This window comes from Helobdella robusta, assembly GCF_000326865.2.
Source record: "Helobdella robusta unplaced genomic scaffold HELROscaffold_4, whole genome shotgun sequence".
NCBI lineage: Eukaryota > Metazoa > Annelida > Clitellata > Rhynchobdellida > Glossiphoniidae > Helobdella > Helobdella robusta.
The window spans coordinates 3,617,126-3,640,357 of NW_008704902.1; the positions used below are offsets into that span (position 1 = coordinate 3,617,126).

General features: G+C 33.4%; 3 protein-coding genes across 3 annotated transcripts; all 3 read right to left on the reverse strand.

Moving 5' to 3' along the window:
* Positions 1-327: 327 nt before the first annotated feature.
* Positions 328-2,682, reverse strand: HELRODRAFT_162440 (hypothetical protein; the record flags this gene model as incomplete). The annotated part of the gene is made up of 6 exons (XM_009024642.1): positions 328-411; positions 661-879; positions 1,048-1,188; positions 1,309-1,560; positions 1,880-1,951; positions 2,071-2,682. The coding sequence occupies 6 exons, from the start codon at positions 2,680-2,682 to the stop codon at positions 328-330; spliced, it is 1,380 nt and encodes a 459-aa protein (XP_009022890.1).
* Positions 2,683-15,833: 13,151 nt separating this feature from the next.
* Positions 15,834-19,039, reverse strand: HELRODRAFT_95018 (hypothetical protein; the record flags this gene model as incomplete). Its single annotated transcript, XM_009024347.1, has 6 exons — positions 15,834-16,616; positions 17,095-17,354; positions 17,556-17,679; positions 17,776-17,823; positions 18,276-18,508; positions 18,740-19,039. 6 exons carry the CDS (start codon positions 19,037-19,039, stop codon positions 16,265-16,267), a joined length of 1,317 nt encoding a protein of 438 aa, XP_009022595.1. The 3' UTR covers positions 15,834-16,264.
* Positions 19,040-22,037: 2,998 nt separating this feature from the next.
* HELRODRAFT_162442 (hypothetical protein) lies at positions 22,038-23,087 on the reverse strand (the record flags this gene model as incomplete). The annotated part of the gene is made up of 3 exons (XM_009024643.1): positions 22,038-22,160; positions 22,605-22,781; positions 22,929-23,087. 3 exons carry the CDS (start codon positions 23,085-23,087, stop codon positions 22,038-22,040), a joined length of 459 nt encoding a protein of 152 aa, XP_009022891.1.
* Positions 23,088-23,232: the final 145 nt, after the last annotated feature.

A 23,232-nucleotide genomic window follows, 5' to 3' on the forward strand; every position in this document is an offset into this window, starting at 1 on the left:
ATTTCAATAAACTAAAGCAGGTGGAACGTGTAGGTATAAGAACGTATTTAAATGATTCAATCACTTTCCACTTATCTGTCCCATTAATAATAAATAATTAAATGTTTTTTTACTAAACTGATTAAAATTTCATAAAAATTATTGCACAAGACCAAATTTTAAAATGTATTTAGTCAGAATTATCAACTAAGTTTTCATGTTGGTGCATGTGAATAGGCAAACTTAAATCACATCTTGGCACATATTCATCCAGTTACAAGAAATTTGAATTTCTTATTTTTATTAAGTCAAATGGAAATGAAACGTGCAACAAAAATTAATTAGAAATTAAAAGTTTAGGTGAAATGAAGAGAACATACTCAGGTTGTTGAATGTGACAATTTTCAAGATCTGTCCAAATTGGGAGAACAACTGTTTTTGGGATTTTTGTTCAGTCATTTTCATCTTATTACCAAGTTAATGTAATTTCTTAACGGCGTTCAAGACATTAATTATTAATATAATTCTTCTACACTATATCAATAAAAGATCGTATGTGATATGCAATCACGGACGCACGCACGCACACACACGCACACACACACGCATACGCACACACACATTACACAAACACAAACACTCTCACACACAAACACACACTACATAACTCAATGAAATTACCTGTTTAATTTCATCCACTGTCACTGCATACAAAACATTTTCTATGGTGACCTTCAGGACGGCCTTGACGTTATTGTTGACCTCCAATGAACGTGCAGACATCAATGACAAGTGACTGCTGTAGTTAGAAGTGCTGTCATCAAGTTTTGTAATGTTATTGTTGCTGTTGTTGCTGTTGTTAATGACGTTGTCATTTTTTGAGCTGTCGTTTGCCAGTTTCTGTAAATAATAAATACTTTTCATTTTTACCTTATAAGCAGTGAGTTTCATTCAATTAGAAATTTGTTTTTACTGAAATAATAGAAAACAGAAAAATAAATATAAATTGAGAAAAAAGAATTAGGATGAAAATTTTGAAAGTTTGAAATGTTTTCCATTGTGGTTCACCTGGCCCGGAGATGTCATTGAAAAACGTTCCTGACTTGAGTAATTGAAACGTATCACGTGACCTCGGATCATGGGTGACCTTTGCGAGTAGAAGTTCACGAGATTTGTGGCGCTGGTCAGTTGGGTCATTTCAATGAAGGCCTGGTTGACGTTGCAGATGAGGTTGTGTGTTAATGTTAAAATTTGAAAGTAACAGTAAAAATATTGTTAAAATTTAGCCCTATGTGACTTAATATAATGTATGAATATCACCAAAATGACCTGCTGTTGGTGTTTGATCAGCTGTATTTGATTGATGCTCCCAAACGGAATGCACAGCTGAATGACATCATTCTCGGTCACGTTCTGGGGAAGGTTCTTGCAGAGGAGAATTTTGTTGGGATGGTTCACGTTTGTGTCAGCCGGTTGTCCTGAGGTTGTTGTTAGTTTTGATGCTGTTGTTGCTGCTGCTGTAACAGCTGCTACATTTGTTGTGGTCGTTGTCACGTTAGAAAAGTTGATTTCTAGCTTCGGCTGTATTGGGTTGAACAAAATTCACTTGTTGAAAAATTGAAATTTGAATGTTATTTAAATTACTGATTAAATTTTTAAAAGCAATTTTATCATGTTACGGCGAAATATAAAAAATTTTGAATGAACTTTTCAGTCAATAAGGATTGATTATTCAAAAAAATAATATTACATTAAAAATTGTAAAATGCTTTAACTTTCTAAAAGTTCGGTAAAACGTTAAACCAAAAAAGTTACCCAACTAAAATGCAAGTAACACATAACAAGCAAACAGACAAGCCGACGAGCAATCAGTTATTTTTGGAAACGGCAGAAAAGAAACCTTTTTGTTATCGATGGTTGTTGATTCCCCATTGTAGAGGTTTTCATCGACCAGTTGATTGTCTTTGATTCTCTGTTTTTATGAAAATTTTATGAAATAAAATAAAATAATTAAATGAAATAATAAAGAATTAGAACATCTATTCACGTTAAATCATTTTTCCAAATATATATTTTTTTATGAATATAAACAAATGCCTTTTTGGTCTGTGTCGATGTTATGTAGGAGAGAGATGATGGTGACGGGGAGAGGGAGGAAGTTTGTTGAACAGTAAATGTTGTCTGGTATTGCATCGCCGTTTGTTGCTTCAATTGTTCGTGTAATTGAATCTGTTGTAGTTGCTGTTGTTGTAAACGTTGTAGCTGCAGCTGTTGCTGTTGTTGCTGCTGCTGCAGCGGAATAATATTTTGCTGCAAGAAAGTAAAATTCGATGGAATGTCATCAGAATCTTGAGGTAGTGCATTCAACCTAACACCAGCACACTGACTGCTGTTAGCAACAAAAAACAATTGTTGAGGTTGAATTTGTTGCTGTTGATAATGTTGTTGTTGAAGTTGCTGGTTTTTCAACATTTCTACGGGACTCAGTGGAGTCTGAAGCTGCTGAATGGGCTGAACTTGTTGCACATTTAACGGAAAGGCTGGATGGTTGATGCCAACGCCAACTCCGTAATGGCCCAAATTGTTGTTGCCAGGACTGCTGAAAAACTTCGGCGTGACATCAACAACATTGTTGCTGTTGTTGTTGTTGTTGTAGAGCTGATCAAATGGAGCGTTCAACAAAATAGCTCCAGGTTGCAGCATTTTTATTTTGGTGGTTTAAAATTATGTGCTATTTATTTATTTATTTCGTGTGGTAGTTCATGTAACTTTCCTATCATTAAACCAGGTTTGTTGTTCCAGATATAACTGCTGTGCGTGTAACTGTGTTTATGATTGAAGAAAATGAAAACAAAAAGCAATACAAAGTGAATTCTACAATTCTAATAGTTTTAAATTTACTTACAAGAATTAAAAATTAATTATGCGACCGTTGGAGAGATTCATCTCAGATTCGTACAGTATCAAACACATTCTGGGCATCTATGATTGACAGAAGAAACATTGTGCTTGCGTAGTTGAGCGGCTTGAAAGACAAAACGAATCTACAGCACACAAAAAAGTAACGAGTGACACGTTAAAAAGATCAGCCGTGGAGTATGTAGGATCCCAATTGACAGCATAAAAGAAACAGATCAAAGATGCTGCTTAACATTCGTTAACTTCACATGCACATCAAATGATAAAAAAACTTTTATATTTTAAAAACATAAAACTTATTGTACATAAAACATTTTGTACTCTAAAAACGCCCGCGTATGTTAGTTATAAATGTTTTTACACTCCTACAGAGCAGAGAAATTAATGAATAATTAAAAGTTTCATACATCCTATAACGTATCTGTTATTTATGCACACATACACACACACACACACACATTATATATATATATATATATATATATATATATATATATATATAACATTTAATACAAATTATGAAGCCTTATACATACAGTGTTGTTGTATCTGACGACAAAAAATATCATGGTATTACAAACAGCCCATTTTTCATTATTATATCGAATGGAAATTTAAAATAACTAACTTGTTGGAATAGTTTTTATGTAGCGATACATACACCAGAATATAATTGATCAGTTTCAACGATCAGTCAATTCTAATTAACCCTATAGTATAAAAAAGGAATTAGAAATGAATGATAGCTTTTTTAGTTTTTTAGTTAGTTAAAGTTAAACAATCATTTTAAAAGATCATAGAATATTTATTCAAATTGCACTTAACTGACACTTGTACATTTAATTTAATAACATACTAAATAACTATAAACAACAGTAGCAGGAACACAGTGTGAACGTAGAGTAGATGTAAACATGTATACAATACAATTACAATACTTGCTGAGATAGATAGGATTATTATAAGCTGGCCAAAGCACGTAGCAACTGAATAAATGCATGCATGACAGTGTCACAATGGATCGAAGTCGTTCATTCGTTCATTTTGTTTGTTTGCTGATCAATCCATATATACATATATACAATACAAAGAGAGAGAGAAAGAGAGAGAGAGAGAAAGAGAGATATTTAAAATGAGACTGTATTGTTTATATATGCAGGTACGTGTTTATATTCATTCATATACATGATTCAACATAAATACATCCAGGTAAGTACGTACAATATATATATATATATATATATATATATATATATATATATATATATATATATATGCAACCTTTTGCAACAGTCGCATGCAAACAATTGTTATGAACGGTGAATTCTTCGAATTCGTAATACTCATAGAAAATAAATTCATAAACACATATGCACGTTTAAGTATGAAAAAATTAAATATATGTACGTGTAACACACATACACACTCACACACGCACAAAACACACACACACACAGGCGTACAACAATTATGACGGGTTCACATGGATAAACAGCAACAATAATAACGAAGACGATTAAATGTAATTATGTGCTTGCCGGGCAGGCAAATTGTTTCATATCATCACTCTTTCTCTCTCTCCTTCTCACTCTCCTCTCTCTCTTTCCCTTTCTCTCTCTCTCTTTTTCTCTTTGTATCTCTCCATCCTTAATTATTTTCTATCTTGTTTCTTTATTCTATATAGTTCTGTCCTTAAAACGGCCCTTCATTTTTCAATCATACTTCATCTTCGTAATAAGGTTCATTCATTACTCACATAGGCATTATTTACTTACTTTATTGTTATTATTTGATCAATGCATGCTGTAAACAACATCCAAGATAATGTTTAAATAGGAGCAAACGAATAACTTTACAAACATGCACGCACGCGCACAAAAGCAAACTCACACGCACATTCAAACACACACACGCACATACAAACACACATACACACACACACACACATCTAATTGCAATATTGATGTTTTGGGGCAATGTGCTTTACATAAATAATAATGCAAAAAAAATTAGGTAGGTAGATGGATATCATTGGCTTGAATGACAATTATTGTTGAAAATAACATATTAGTGAGAGACAAAAGACACCAACACCTAAATTTAGCAATACGTGGTTTAATGTAATGTAATGTAATAACGAGCATCATCAAATTATGGTGTGAACTGATACATTAAAATGATGATGACGACAATGATGGTGTCAGTTGTAATGCTAGATGATAAGGATGATGATAATGAGAATGATTTTCATAATGGTAATGATGACGATGATGATGAGGAGGAGAAGGATGATAATGAAGATGATGACGACGTTGATGGATGACGTCGACGATGATGAGGATGATGATGATGACTATGATGATGATGAGGATGATGATGATGACTATGATGATGATGAGGATGATGATGATGACTATGATGATGATGAGGACGATGATGAGGATGAGGATGATGACTATGATGATGATGAGGACGATGATGAGGATGATGATGATGACTATGATAACAATGGTCCTGGTTATGATAGACAACATGGCGGAAAAGAAACCTGAACGTTAGTTTGTGAAGTAAGAAAGAAAGAATCAACGGTTTGAAAGAGCAAAAACTGGTTGAACGAAAGATGGTTTTTGTTTGTGCAAGTAGTCTAACATTAAAACGATGATGATAATGATAATGATGATGTTGTTGTTGATGTTTTTGTTGATGATGTTGGTGTTCTTGATGATGTTGTTGTTGATGATGATAATGATGATTACAAAAAAACTCTGAATGAAAAAATGTGTTACGGTACTGTCTTATAGAATTAGAGATTTGAACGCATTAAATATCACATGCTAGTATCATACGTTTATGTCCAATCAACATTAAAACTTTGGAATTCCTCAAGTAAGACTGCCAACATGGGTAAGAGGTTAACTTTTCACCAATGAATAAATCATGAACATCACCACGTTTATCCCCAAAACAAATATCAAAATGTCTTTCAAATTCAGAAGCTTGCTTTGACGGTTCCAATTTAAATTTTTTTTTCAAAAACTTTATTTGAATTTTAGCAGCAGCGTTTGAAACTAAATGTACTGTTACTCTATATCCAAACATTTTTTAAGTTATAGGGTTGTATTATGAATAAAGTTTCGTTGTTGTTGAAGTTGAAACCAATAATAATATTACCACTATGGGAAAGAGAATTTTTGAAACGACGTCAAACGATTAATATTAGTAGTGATGTTTCGTTGGATTGCAACATTCAATCAAAGCAACAATCTTTAAAAATTCAAAAAAAAACATTCACAATCTGACCTCTTAAATTATTTTCCGCGGTTGTCATCAAATTTATATCCAACATTACATCACCTCTGTATCTGTATACAAATATGAAGATATTTTAATATGACAACAACTAAACAGACCAACTGTATTAATAAAAAATATAATAGTAATAATAATAATAGCATAGTGCAATAATGATAATAATAATAATAATAATAAAAATAATAAAAAGCATAACATTATTTCCTGTTGCTGTTAATAATGATCAATTTGAAAGTCTTCATGCAGTGCGCGTGTTCATTCCAATGACAACTACAACATCATTCTTCTGACGACAACAACAACGTCATTCTGGTGGTGATAACAACAACAACAACAACAACAACGTCATTCTGGTGACAACAACAACAATTAATTCTGGTGACAACAACAACAATTAATTCTGGTGACAACAACAACGTCATTCTGATGTCAACAGACACATCAATCTGATGACATTTGGTGATATCATCGTCATCATTTGGTGACTTAAATTGTTATGCCATCAAGTTGGATTGCAACGAAATGATTTTAAATTATAAAAATAATATCATCGCTGTATAAAAAAAATATAATCAAACTTTCAGCTACTTACTTTTAGATAATTCAAGACTCCAAACAACTTTTTATATATTTGCAAAAAAATTGTTTAAAAAACAAATTCACACAAAAAACTTACAACAAATTTATTTTGAAATGTCATTAGATTAGAACTAAAAAGATCCATTAAACAATTTCATTTTCCAATTCGTGATAAGTCCAAATGATAGTATTGTGTCGGCCGCCCTTTTTGTAATAATACACTTTTATTGCTGATGTCACGTAATTGCTACATTGCTAATGTCGTCACATCATTGCTTAATGTTATTGTTGTATTATTAATGTAATGTTATTATTGTTGTAATGTTATTATTGTTGTAATGTTATTATTGTTGTAATGTTATCATTGTAATGTTAATGTTTCTGCAAACAGCGTACAAAGCGTTTGTTTTCGTAACCATAATTTAGAGTAAATTAAAACTTCAAACGTTTTTAGATGATATCTGTACGTACGTGCTTGTACAACACCCAGCCCGCGTTATAAACTGTTATGCACTGTTACTAACTACTAACAATTGCTACGTTGTTTTTAAAAATAAACATTTCATATACAAATAAACACACATACATTATAGTAAAAATAAACACACATACATTGTAACTCTCCGAAACGCACACACACGTACACACACGCACACACACACACACACACTACACACACACAAAGAAAGACATACACACAAAAACACATACACACGCACATGTATGCTAATATTTTTAAATTATTCCAAGACAAAAGTGAAAATAGATGTGTCTTTTGTCGGCTTTGACACAAGCCGGCAAAAGTGAACCTTTTGAAAGAAAACAAATGCAACCATCCATCGTACAAAAATGTTATCATCTTTTTTCTTAGTCTCATCCCTTCTGTTTAATGGACTTATTTAAAACTACACACTTGTGCACTTGTGCATCATTCAGGAGGTATGGGTTCAGTTTCTCATACGAAACCTAACGTGAAAAAGGAGAAGTAATAACTGATCATCATTTCGTTGATGTGACTCAATTTTTAACCATTGCCCACGCTTGCTCAAGGGAAATGAGCCGATGAAACTGAGTTAAAAATTTCAGAAAATAGAACCATGTATGTAGGATATCAACTAGATGAAAATGGATAAAAATGGATTGAAAGTGCTTGAAGTGGAGTGCAACAGAAAGTGTTGGGAATCAACAAGAGGCAGACAGTACAAAATAAAACTAACCTGAAAAACAAAAAGTAAAAAAACTAAGACTTTTTGGACATATTTACCAAATTAAAACTGTATTAATAAAAAAACTGAGACGTGAAATTTGAAATCTTACAAAATGGATACATGACATACGGAATGGACTTGGATGAGAACATTGAATTCATTAAACATAGTCGGAGATAGAAAAGATTTTGGAAATGAAGAAGAAACTGAAGGGCATTGGTCTCAAGGGTCTCTTCAGGAATTAAAGTAAGTCATTAGTTGATTGTCGATGATGTTGATGATGGTGATTGATGACAACGAATATTATAACAGGATGATGTTTGTGTTACAGCAGGTGGATGATGGTGTTACGATGATGATAGGTAGGATAAAAATTAGTAGAAGGGATGATCGAGATGATGATGACATTAAAATGATGATGATGATAATGATGATGATGATGATGATGAAGAGGGAGAGATGATGATGGTGATGAGGAAGAGGAGGAGGCTGATAAATTTGAACACGCTGTTGTCTACAATTTGAATAAATATTGTAAAATAAATATTCAAATTCGAAATCTGTCTGAGTGCGTGTGCGTGATGAAACGAACGTTCGTTAGAATATTTGAAAGTTGCGTTGTTGTTGTTTTTGTGGGGCTGTGTTGTGTTTATTTATCATGTTGCAACGTTAATAATAAAAGAAATTATAACACATTCTAACATAACCACCATCGTCAAGCTTACCTAGTTCAAAAATAATTCTATAAAAATGTTATCCACGTTCTCTCTCAAACATTTTTCGTTTCATGATGTATTGGCAACTATTGACATCCATTGCTATTTCTGTAATTAATATTATATTTTCTGTTACTTATGTTAAGCGTGACCTAACAGACTTTGGTCTCGGGTCTCCTAGTAATTAACTTGTTTTTTGCTGAATTTTCAATTCAATTTTCAAGTTTCTTTCAATTCAAATTCAAATTCACTAATCTAATTTTGTCCCTGCCAAAATGGTGACGTCCATTCCACGTCTTCCATCCAGTTCTCAGATCACAAAATAAAAAATTCTGAACATCTGCTGCTGATTATTACGTCATTAAGAAATTCTCATAAGTTCTCTTTATAAATGGAAACATTTTCGCTTGTTTACAAATGCAACCACTAACGTAAAGAGGAATTTTTTGTCTAGATTTATATATTTACATTTATATGAAAAAAATTATTCGAAGTAATTTATAAAGTGTGAGAAATTGTTTCCATCACAACTTCCACCCAACTTATGCCTCATATCAGAAACAAATTCATTCCACAATTGTAATCATGATTGCAATAAAATTTGAAGTAATGCAGGTAAGCATGGAATGTAGTTGCGGCTGTGGGCCACGCACGACGCCAGACGCAGCACTTTGCGAAGTTCATCTCACCGCACATCTTCAACTAACTCGAGTGCGTCCGAACATTAGGAGAGAATACAAACTCGCTTTCATATTTATATGGATCATCAGATTTTATTGGATGTAAAATGTCAATCAAAATATTTTTTCATGAACATTTTTTGTCAAACAATAAATATTGAATGCATTTCAGTAAGATAGAGATCACAAAACATAACAATAGCAACAAACCTACCGCTTGCAAGCTGTCCGATTCGCACAGTAATAAAATTATTTAAATAAATTAAAAAATTTAATATAAAAAGTAACAGTAATGTAAATATGCTCCACAAAATACTTCAATGTACATGTATAAACTTGTGGACAGAACTACAAAACAACAACAACAACGGTGTATTTTCCACATCTGACTTAACTAAACAAACGTTTACCTAGGTAGATTAAACTCATTTGAATGCGAGTTCTCAAAGCAACCTATTCCAGTTTCAACCGGTCCATCGTCAAGTAAAATTACAGTTGCAACACCAGTTAACTCGATGTGGTTCATTACATGGTTACTGATGATGATGATGATGATGATGATGATGGTGATGATGAAGATGATGATGATGACGTTGGTGTTGGTGATGATGACGTTGGTGTTGGTGATAATGATGTGCGATGTTGTTGTTGTTTGTGGTGGGGATGATTTTGGTGTTGATGACGGTGATGTTGTCTGTAATATTATGCGAGAAATGATATGAGTAGGGAATAATTATATTTATTATCGATGGTGTTAGATCATGGCGGAGTTGTGATGATGTCGTCATCCAGCTTGTTTTATATATTGGTTTTTTAATTTTTAATACCGCAATAAGCAAAATTTTTAATTGAAAAATGGACTAAAACCAAATGGTGAACGAGATGAAATGAGGGTGATGGAGATGATGACGATGATGTTGGTGATGCTTATTACGCATGCCAATCAAAACATTCTTTGCCTAGAAGACTGCAATGATGGTAACATTAATGGTGATGACATTGATTGAGAAGGTGACATCAACGTTGAGGCAGATGTTGATGATGATGTTAAAGATGAAGAAGAAGATGAAGATGATGATGAAGATGATAAAGATTAAAAAAAGATGATGACGACGATGAAACTGTTTTACATGTCAACGAGCAAATAATTGTTTTATCGAGTGAATCATACTAATTGTTCGTTTGCCTCCCCAGCAGTCATTGATTTTCGATTTCATAAACTGTCGGTCTACGAACGTGGACGCTCGCTGATACTTACGCCACGCCGAAACACAAGTGTGTGTGTGCGTGAGTTAGTTAACCTATACAAAGATCCACACACATATACACCTACACACATACACGCAGGCATATATATATAATTATATATATATATATATATAGATATAAATGCGTGTAATTATATTTTCATCAGTATATGTTGTTGTGTGTAGTGTGAGTGTGTGTTGTGTGTGTATGTTTGTCTGTGTGTGAATAGTGTGTGGTGGGTGAAGTTTAGCCCACGTGCTCATGCGCGCGTCAACAACAACAACAACGAATGTGTAGCAATTGATTTTTTTGGTTTGCAATAGAATGCGACAGAAAGAACAATCATTTGAATTTTTATGATTGTTGTTGTTGTAGTTCTCGTAGATGCATTTGTTGTTGTCGGTAGAATTGTAGTTGTTGTTGGTAGGATTTTTGTTGTTATATTAGTTGACATAAATTTTCCGTAGCACTGAGAGCTATGAAGTGTTATATATATATATATAAATATATATATATATATATATATATATATATATATATATATATATATATATATATATAGTGCATATGCATATTGCTTATCTTTTCATTTCATTTGCATATATTACTGTGAACTGTGAGATATGCAGATGAAATCATATCCACGGTACGTAGTTTGGTTGAGAGGTTATAATAGCACTCTAATTGGAGAATAAGTAGTAGTGGAAGCATTGGCAGATGTGATCCAAAATAACAAAATCAATGTTGTTTGACAAACAGGAATTTTGTTTCGCCCGTATGTGTTGTGTGTTTGTGTGTGTGTGTATATGTGTGTGTGTGAATGTGTGTGTGTGAATGTGTGTGTGTGAATGTGTGTGTGTGTGAGTGTGTTGTTGTTGGCTTTTTGCACAGATGAATTGTATGTTATTTACGTTTGTGTTTGTGTATGATGCCATGGCAGCTCATGTACATTTCAATTGTTCGATAGTGCCGACAGGTGCAATGTTTGTCGTGTATGTGTGTGTGTGTGTGTGTGTGTCTTTGTATAACAGTATGCTTGCGTGTGTATGCATGAATACGTACGCAAGTGTCATTGTACATATGTTTGCTTGTGTGCTTATCCATTTGAACGCTTGCTTCACAATTTCTTGTACATCTACTTATTATCCTTGTGTTTTTTCGAATGTGTTTGAGCTTCTGCTAATACGTAAGACATTTTTATTAAATAATTATTCCATTACGTTGTCAGGTTTTATTTTTAAAAATAGGAATCACGTGACTCATGTGGATGTTGCAGGTATGTACAGGGTACACCCGATAAACTGAATATTTTGTGCACCGAATACATTGTACACCAAATGAATTGCACGCCAAATATGGTTTCGTACTCTTTCAATCATTTCGTCATAACTCTAAAATATTTTTTTCCTGTAACATTTGATGAGCAGTAAGTTTATTTGGCAAAATAATCAGGATGGTTCTATACATGACTTAGTATCATTAAAGATGAATATCAATTGTAAACAAAGCTGTTTTAGCATGCTATGCTAGTTATTCAATCATTGTGATCATCCTGATTTGCATTTTTTGGTTTGCAGGCATAACAATCGCCACAAAACTTTTTTAAATTAATCATTTATGACTTTCCACTTTATTGTTTGTTTTTTTTTTCAATTGATAAAGATCAAAACAATTTGACGGTTACTTTAAAACGCTGTAACCGAACAATAACTCGAGGAAGCAGGAAACTGATGCCTGATATAGTATTGCGTGATTTTACTTTGCAAATTCTTGATTTCAACCTTAACCCTAACAACACAAACATCAGATGCACAATCGACCCACAGGGGATCGCGACAACAGACACCAATGATGATTGTGCTGTAGAAAATGACCCCACAGATGTAGCGACACATGAAATTACAACCTACTCCAACGACATTAAACAACATACGATAGAGAATTTATTCCATCTATCTAATGATTGGTATAATGATGATGATGACGATGAGGCGACATTTAACAACCAACCATCTCCTTACGTACCACCTGCAACGAGATCGATGAGTATAACACACAAACAAATCATACCCACCAGTCCACTAGGCAGGAAGACGAAAGAAGGCGACAATACTATTATCTTTAGTTGCTTCAAGGGCACTGACGAACTTAAAAAAAGAATCGGCTTTTCCCTAGAAAACGACACCAAAAAGATAGATGGATACCTTGTTTATAAAAATATCATTATAAATAAACACGAACCCACGTGAGCACACTAAACAAATGTCGCTGGACATAGTGAAACACATCCCTTCATACTAAGATGCGTACTGCAACAGAAAAAATATTAAAAAAGATCCATATGCATTAATTAAATCTTTTATGAAAAAACAAACGACCAACCTTTGCAAAAACAACAATGACTGCACATGCGCATGCACGTTCATGGAAGCGTATAGGATGAACGCCTACGCGCAACAACAGAAAAACGCGCAATGCTAACGCGTCTACACAATACGTAATAACGGAACACCAAATGAATGCCTGAGATTCGTAAGCACACCGAAAAATTAAGAACAACAGAAATAAAAAATGGCATCAGTAAACTTATAAGAGATATCAAAATTAATGATTTTTCTTAACAAAAACAAAGAGGTGCAGAACAACAGAATGCCATGCCTGCCTAATTACGGCAAGTATTTTCAATCAAACTGGAACCCACCGCAATATAAATTTTCTAATAATTTCAAAGCCGCCACAGAATAAATAAACAAACTGCAGCAACAAAAATTCATTTCAAAAAATAATAATGATGTAATAAAAACAAATATGTTTAAATCAAACATCCACCCCACCGAGATGAAAGCGTTGCTAGAACTAAAAAAAGAATGAAGAAATAATATTACGTAAAGCTGATAAAGGTAGTGTATTCGTAATTTTTACATAGGAGCAATTACGTCAAAGAGGCAGAAAGCCAATTAGCAGATGAAAAATTTTACAAGAAAATTTCAAAACCAATCGACAACAGACAAGACTATCGAAATATAAGCGATTAAAAATAATAAACAAAAAAATATTCTCCACCCTCCTACTCCTAGCGAACCCAAAACGAAATTTTTCTACACCTTGCCTAAAATACACAAAGAAAAAATGACTGGCTCGACGAGTACACCCCCAAAGAAAGATCCATTGTCAGTGACATTGGCTCGATAAACCAGCCACTGCCGACCTTTGTGGAGGTGCAACTCAAACAAATGCTTAAACATTTGCGATTTGTCGTGAAAGATACGAACACGTTTGTGAGAAAAATCTCCACAACTTTCACTAATAATCAGCAGATATTAGTAAGTGCCGACGTATCAAGTCTCTTCACAAACATGAATAATCACAGATCGATTGAGATAACCCAACATGCTCTGAACAAATACATGCCAGACAACAAATTCAATAATCTAACGATCGAAGTCTTAGAACTCACCCTGCACAATAATGATTTTGTTGTCAACAATCAACAATACTTACAAATCAACGGGTGTGCCAAGGGAGAAATATACTCACCCACATTAGCGAACTTATATCTGGACCACCTCGAAGTAACTATCAACAACGAATTCTACGGGTTGTTAATTACATCAGATATATTGACGATATTTTTTTCGCCTTCAATGGAACCCACGAAGAACCGAAAAAAAATTAATAGTAAGAGCGAATAACTTAATACAAGGTATTAAACTAAATTTTCAACCCGATACAAATAACATCGAATTTTTAGATGTTACGATATACAAAAATACAGATACATCCCCATTCCTAGTCACTAGACCCCATTTTAAAAAAACGAGCACATTTGATCTCCTGCACGACCACTCCTTCCACCCACCACACATTTTCAGGTCAATCGTTCACTCACAATTTATTAGATACGCCGGTATTTCATCTGAATTTACATTTTTCAAAGAAGCAAGCTTTGAATTGAACTAATGAACAAACTTAAAAGAAGGGGATATAAAATGCAGAAGATGAAGGAGCAATTCAAGAAAATCTGCGAGAGATTCGATGAACTCAAACCGATCAACCAGAATCTGATATACAACAAGGATAATAATAATAATAATACAAATAAAAATTCATCCTAATACGACCCTACTGCCCATCCATCAAAACGATCTATGAAAAGATAATACTAGTAATGATTAAAACAACATCATTGGTAATAATAAAGCAGGAAATTGTTTATAAATTGCAGAAGATATTGAATGACTCCAACATGACGTTATTATCTGCTCCCGTTAGAGGAACCCACCTATAAATGCTCCAAATGTTGTAGTTCGCTTGTCTATCAAGTTGAGTCTTTAAAAGATTTTGTGATTCCCCCCTAATGGCTTTCACGCTGAAGATTACTTTACAAATTATTATTATGATCAAGTAAGTAGCAAAACAAGCGAGAATTGTTCTCCAAACGAATAAAAATAAACAAACGAACCTGAATTACTGTATTGTTCGGTAGGTGACTACTGCAGACTCAATTTTTAGTTGCAAAACTAAACATTGACATTGTCTGTGTCTATCACGAGAAAACAGAAAAGTTTACAACGTAATACATGTATAGCTGTTGGATATGTCTAAATATTTTTGTGCAATGTATTTGTGCAATGTATTGTGCAATATTTTTGTGTTTGTTGTGCTGACTAAATGGATGAAGTATTTTTCTGTTTTTCCATCTTCAATACCCCACCATCTTGTTTTTTAAATGTCCAACAAATTGCGATCCCTCTACAGTAGCGCTTCTTCGATCTTTTTGATCGCTTATTTGAATTATTTTCAGCTAGCATTCAACGGATGGTTATTTTTATTTTCAAATTTTTTAATTCTCGATCAAATGATTCAATAAGTTGATTTATTAAGTAACTTTTCTTGAATTATTTTCAACTAGCATTCAACGGATGGTTATTTTTATTTTCAAATTTTTTAATTCTCGATCAAATGATTCAATAAGTTGATTTATTAAGTAACTTTTCTTGAATTATTTTCAACTAGCATTCAACGGATGGTTATTTTTATTTTCAAATTTTTTAATTCTCGATCAAATGATTCAATAAGTTGATTTATTAAGTAACTTTTCTTGAATTATTTTCAACTAGCATTCAACGGATGGTTATTTTTATTTTCAAATTTTTTAATTCTCGATCAAATGATTCAATAAGTTGATTTATTAAGTAACTTTTCTTTTCTAGTACGTACAAACTGCACATTGAAATAGTGTAACAATTACCGAAAATTTAAAAACAAATAAAAATCGGACGATATTAAAAAAATTGTTAAAAAAAGTAAATACAGTATTTGTAAAAACTAATCTAGAAGAACAAACATCAAGCAGATGAACGAAAACAAGAATAAACTACATCCTGTTATAAAAACTTTTTACAAATTCTTCCTCCAATCATCTGGAGGATTGTGCGGAAATGTAAAGTTTACAAGTGGAAACCGGTAATAAAATAAAAAACCATTAATAAAAACATGGCGACTTTTAATAAATACTTCGAACGTGACTTAAATTTGAAAAAACGTTGAAGTTGCTCTGCAACGAACAGAGAAAGAAAGACCTAATAAAGTCATCATCTTCTGTCCCTGGCGAATACACAACTCAGGAATCTTCCAGTGACAGTTGATCGTCCCTGGCATTGTTCGTGTATGACTCAACGGCAGCAGCTTCAAAGCCCATTGACCGCTCGGCTTCTTGCAAATATTGTGGTGGATGACGACGAGTTCGAGGGCGTTGATGAGCTGGCAGATCACGTGGTTTCGTCTTGAAGTGGTCCCAAAGAGCCGCCACGATATCAGCTACAACCAGATCAGTCGAATTTTTTGCTACCAGCTTCAGGACGAACACTCCGTCCTGCCTGAGATACTTTTCAGCGAATTTGTAGGACAACTTTCGATCTCTGTCGTTGTCGGACCGCACTCGATCCATTATTTTCAAATGCTTCCTCACGTACCTGATTATTTCAATTTAATAACTCTTTTATGCGTTGTTTAAATAAATAAATAAATCTGTTTTGAGAGTATTCGCTTTTAAAGTGTTTTGATTGATATAAACTTTTATTTTATTTCATTTATAACAAAGATTCCGTAAAAAATGAAATGTTATTTTTAGATTTTTTATGGTACTTATATAAAAAGTCAATCTAAGACAGAGTAATATTGTGGAATTCAAAACAGCATGCGTCTACTTTTCAGACGGCACGCAAACGTTTATATATAAATTCGTTGGGACTGCATGGAGTTTGGATTACCGTTCAAAAATTCAAGTTTCTATGAACGGCTGTCCTACTTTAAATGTTTCCTTATTTTCAATAAGTTGGAAACGCTTGCATTGCTAAAATTAATGTATCTGTATGCTGACAAGCAAAACAACAATGAACAACCGCATCACATTCGATCATTAATGTTCACAAGCAACAAACAACTCCTAACCTGGTTCTGCTCTGACCGATGGCCAGCACAAAAACCCAGCGAAAGAGACTTAAAAATGTCGCTAAAGAAACGAAAACAATCCAGAACCAGAGAAACAAGTAGATCTTCTCATTGAAGAAATTGATGGGCAGTACGCACTGGACTGTGTGCGGTTGGACGTTTCCCATTTGAAAGATTTTAAAATCACACAGCGTCGATCGTGGAAAGCGATTTTGCCGTTGAAGTCTCGACTCACGGTATTTCATTAAATCAATTATTATCTAAAAAAAATTTGATTAATTTAACATAATGTTAATGATAGCTAATCCCAACAAACTTTATTATGTCGATTAAATTTTAAAATTTAGTTGTTGATTAATTTCAAAAAGTTTTACCAAGTGTTACTAGTACATGTAGCAAAAGTAAATTAGGCAAAAAAAGTATACTGAATGAAATGAAAGAAGGAATGCCTGAACTCACACCTGGATGCCATACATGTGGTAGTCCGCTCCGAGGAAAAGATTGAGTAGGTATATCTGGCCGATGGAGTTGATGATATAAATCAGCTTCGTAGTCAGGTACAAACCGACCAAATAGTTCCCTCGCCTTACAACATTTCGTATTTGATTACATAATTATCAGTGAGAAAATTAAGTTATAACAACGTGGAGGTCAAAAATGTTTTGTAATTTAATTTAAAACACCATCCCGGTGGAGATATTTCTTCCTACCTGTTGCCACAAACGAAAACTGAAGAAATTCGTGCCATACCCTGTTTGCAACCGTCACAACAGCCGCCTCTGTTTCAGTGTTTCAGTAATTGCTATTGAAGCATAAGCAACAGCAGCAACAATGATAATAAATTTGGTTTGTTATTTTATTAAATGTCTCCGTGGCTAAACAACAATTTGTCAAAAAAATAAACTCTACATTATTTTTTTTACAGAAACGGGATCTGTTTGCATTCGAACCAGATCACTGCAACGCAAGAAAGAATGCCCCACCTCTTCGCCATCTTGCAGAATATAAAAATATACATGCTTCAACAATTTAAGCATTAAACAAAGCACTTGAAAAGCGATGCATTTGTATTTATTTGAATTCTGAAAAATCTTATCTATTTGCAAAATATTACATCACTAAAACTCTTCATTCTATGATGTCTAATGAAATGTCCCCAACTAACATTCCCTCAGGACTACAATGAATAATCGACTGACCTGTAGTCCCGTTGGTAATCCAGGTAATGATCGAGGTGCCTGATCATGTACCTGATGGTCTTCTCCCTCCTCTCCGGGTAGAGGGCATTCTGGATGGTTTCGGCAGCCTCCACCAAGTTGTTTACGTTGATTCCAGACCTGTCGCTCAGTATCCTCCAGAACAAACACGGCATGAAGAAGAGCAGCGCCTGAACTAACAAGGCCACAGGAATCCACTGATACGAAATTACAATTTGTTCGTTTCCAGTCAATGACCTCTGTCGTGTCCGCTTTATATGTTTCAAATACTAAACTATCCTAAATTGATACTTGGTTTTAAGAATTTTTATTAAAATTTTTTAGTCCTAGCAAATGCAAAGAATCAACACTAGCAATCGTTAAAACAATCTTCCAACTAGAAATTACAATAACGCCATTGAATGAGGATGAAGGAATCGTTGAAAGACCTGGTAGTATCCGATGTGCTTGCGTCTGACACCAACTCCAGGCATTGCGTTCTCGTCGGTCAGGTAGTAAGTATCAGATATCCAGCAGAAGTTGTTGGCGTACTTTTCATGGTTGCTAGAGAAGAAGGCAGGGCACCAGCAGTGGATGGGGGTGCCGACGTACTGCGTGGTGCTGATAACGATGGTGAAGATGACGAGAAGAAGGGAGGTGTAGCGGTGGTTCAGTCGGTCGACGATGTCGTCATCATTCCTCACACCTGTCTGCGCTATTTTGGCCACGGTTGTTATGACTTGGTTCATTTTTTCGCTGGTTAAAGAAGTTTGGAAGTTTGTTTCATTTTATTGAATTTTATTGCTTTCTTCATCGCAATTGATGATGTCCTGATGGAGATTTTATCAAATTTGTTATTTTATTGATGTTCCTGTTGTAACCAATGTTACTGGAAGTGTTTTGTTTCGTTACGAAATGTTAAAAGTTACCTTGTTGTCGCTAAAAGTTACTCCGTCAATTCTTCAAAATTATTATTCTAGTAAAACTTAAGTTTTTAAAAAATATGAATTTTGCGTTTAGGTAATTTTTATATTTAAAAAATATTTTCTGTTACTTTTTAACATTTCCAAATTGTACTAATAAACACCCAAAAAACGAAATATGCAAAAGAGCGGTGTTGAATGGTTTGAAATGCTGGCAAACATTTCTGTCCTCTCCACACAAAAAAACAAACAGGCAGTTCAATCAAACAGAATTTCCGAATAAATTTTTGAATGTTATCATCATCGGAGACTCCCACAACTGAAGGAAAGAATGGAACGAGCGCGCAGGAAATGCTTGAGATAAGATGGAAACATTCACATCGCCCAGAGTAGGATATGATTTGCTACTGAAAGATAAGACGATCTATGCGCTTGTAAATTCATATACAGTCATGGGAGTTTAACGTATACTTGTAATATGAACCACATGTTTCATAAGCATCTTTTAAACATAACACGACCGAAGCGAGTACGCTGTTAATCAAATTTTGATCGTTCAAATTCAATGAACCTCGTAACCAATTTCAACTGAAAAATATTAAAAGCCTGATTTGAATGTTCGTTTGATTTTAGCACCTTTAACAATTCTTTTTCAGTAAAAGATTTTTAATGCATTTTTAAAATGACATTTAAATAAATTGAATGAATTTAAAAATTCTAAACAAAAATATAGCTGATGATTGACGAAGAAACAGAAACAGTGATCAATGAAACAGCAGCCATAAAAATATTTAACCAGCTCATAAAAAAAATTTTCAGTAAAATTAACTTTTATAATTAAATCTATGAGCAGTACATTAAAATAATAAACAACAATTTAACAAAAAAGAAACACTTGAACATATGTACAAACAAATAAACAAACTAATATATATATATAGCAGAAATCAATTCAGTAAAGAATGGAATAAAACTGACATAGAAACCAACATAAGCATACGAACAAACACATGAACAAGCAGCATACCTACAAACAAAAATACAAAAAAGCATATTTACGTAAATACAAAAAACAAACAAATGGCAAACAAAATGGAAAACATTACTAACAAACGTAATAATCGCGCTCAACATTGCTTTATCGCTGAACAATTGAAAGTAACCAGACAATCACTTCTGAATAACTTCACATCAACTTCTGCAAATAATTCACCTACTTTTCAGTTTTCTATTTTTTCAGCATTACTATGAATTATGTAAATTTAAATAAAAATATATAATATGTAGGTAGGCAATATGTGTTTTTGTAACTCAAGACCCCTCTAGTTTGTTTAAAAATCAATTTTTTTTACTTTTGTGTCTATGTAATTGTTTGGAGAAACCATGAACGTCATCCACATACAATTCAATATCATCGTCATCGTTGACAATTTCATCAACAACAACACCATCATCATCATCAACAACTTCTCGTCAACAACAACATCATCATCAACAACACCATCATCATCATCAACAACATTCTCGTCAACAACAACATCATCATCAACAACAACACCATCGTCAACAACATCGTCGTCAACAACAACAACACCATCGTCATCATCAACAACAACAACACCATCGACATCACCGTCACTATCATTACAAAGTAATCATCACTTAAACATTGCCAACAACCACAAATGGCACTATGATTTTCATCATCTTCATCATCATCCTACCCATATATTCACTGAATACATCATCATTTGAAAACATTTTCATGGAAGTTTCAAATTTGAGAACCCTAAAATACTGAAGTCGACTCTTCGATCAAACAAGATAAGCACTAATCTTTCACTATATTGATTCGTTTTATATTTACTTATTTTTATTATTTCTCCGTCCAAGATGCAATTTTTGCACGAATAAATTCATAACACGTTTCATTTTTCATATAGAATAAATTTAAATAACTAGGCACTCTATTTAAATAAACCACAGAAGCCGAAAGACTCCAACAATAAGATAGACATGCAACTTCACTCCATACTAAGCCGAACTCTTAAAATGAAAAAGTGCCTGGCCTGGTAAAGAATGCATTGTATCACGCACCCCTACACACACACACACGCAAACACACTCCCACATGCACGCACACACACACCATACACACACACACTCACATATACATATAGGTACGCGTATTTAAATATGAAAATATGTATTATGTATACGTATGTTTAGATACATTCGTATTTGTATATAACGTTGAAATGAACGTTTTCAGTTTAGTTTTTTTGTACAAAGCATGTATAGCAAGATAGAACAAATCATAAACACTTATGTATATATTTCAGTTTATTGAAGTTTGCGCTAACATCTATATCACAATTAGTCTATGTACATTTTATTGTCGTCGTCATCATCATCTTCGTCATCGTCATCATCGGTCGTTTTTTAGAGTTGTGGTAGAACCTCATCAATCATTATTATTACATCATCACCTACATCGCTGACACCATCATCATCATTTTCATCATCATTTCCATCACAATCGTTAACATTAGAAATATTTTATCCTCATCAGCATTATCATGTTATAACCATTCATTGTCGCATTCATTGCCTTTTATGTTTTGTTAAACTAATAAAAACATTAATCTGTTAAATAATTGAATATATTCACACAAAGATTTAAAATATGGCAATCTGTCGACTCTAATACAGTTTAAATAGATAAATTAATAAATTAAATAAATCAGTTAATTGAATAAATAAATTTTAAACTATACAAATTAAAAACAATTTCAAAAAAAAGGTTGAAATCCTATGAAATTGATCAAGGAGTATTGTATGAACAGTTCAAATTGACGATGGCGTCATGGAGTTCCTTGTGGCCAGGCGTCTCAAGTGGTGTGGTCTCCAGGAGTTCCTTCAAACTCTCGTCCAAAACACGCCAGTGCTGAACAAATATTAATTAATTAATAATAAATAATCTGAATAAATAATCTGAATAAATCTTAAGAAAAATTGAAAAAAAGTAATAACTGAAGACTACTCTTTATTAACGTCATTTAAGCAGTTTGGCATGCAGTGTAGTTTTTGCAGGCAGTTGTACATCAAAATGATGCGAAAGGTTGATAAATTTTGAAAGGAATGGTGCAGCTTAATGTTTTTTAAAACCTTTTTTCTAATCATTTAAATAAAACAGCTAATTTTTTTAGTATTTAATAATTCAGACTGCACATAACGCATCCAAGTTTTTTAAAAATAAAATTTTCAAGCAGTTAGTTGAGCCTAACAAAGAAAGTAAATTTATACGCGTGATGGCGAACGATTAGTCAAGATGTTAAAAATATCGTGCAGTAGTAGCAGTAGTAGCAGCAGCAGCAGTACCAACTCTAACAGGTAGGAGGAGGAAGTGGATGAGATCTTCAATGGTGATCCTCTCCATCAGCAGCTTCAACATCTCACCTCTCTCCCTGCCAACATCTATCTCTCCTCTGAACAATTTTTCCACAACTTTTATTGATTCAGAAATTTTTGATTCGTATCCAACGTTCAATTTTCCAGTTAAACGAATCTGTTAATTAATTGATAAAAATTTTTAAACCTTTTTTAGTACGTTGAAATATCAAATTTAATTAATTAAAATTTTAATGTTACTTCAACCATTATGAAGTGATATAGCGATATAGAATATTTATCGGAGAGATAAATACCAACAAACCATTTGTGTAAACAAATTCACCACGTGATCAAGTGTCACATGATTAAAATTCACGTGATCAAGAGTCGCGTGGTCAAGAGTCACGTGATCAGTTAAGACATCTTCTACTGCGTGTTCTTGGTCTCTTCGCACAGTGGACGATATCTTGGAAAGGAACATTTCTGACAACATTGACATCTGACGAATATTTTAATATTTATTTATTAGTACCTAGCGACCAGTTAAGAAATTATAAGCTGGAAAACATTAGATTTATAGGCGTCATATAATCGTGCCTTACAAAATATTTGCAGATACTGTCAAG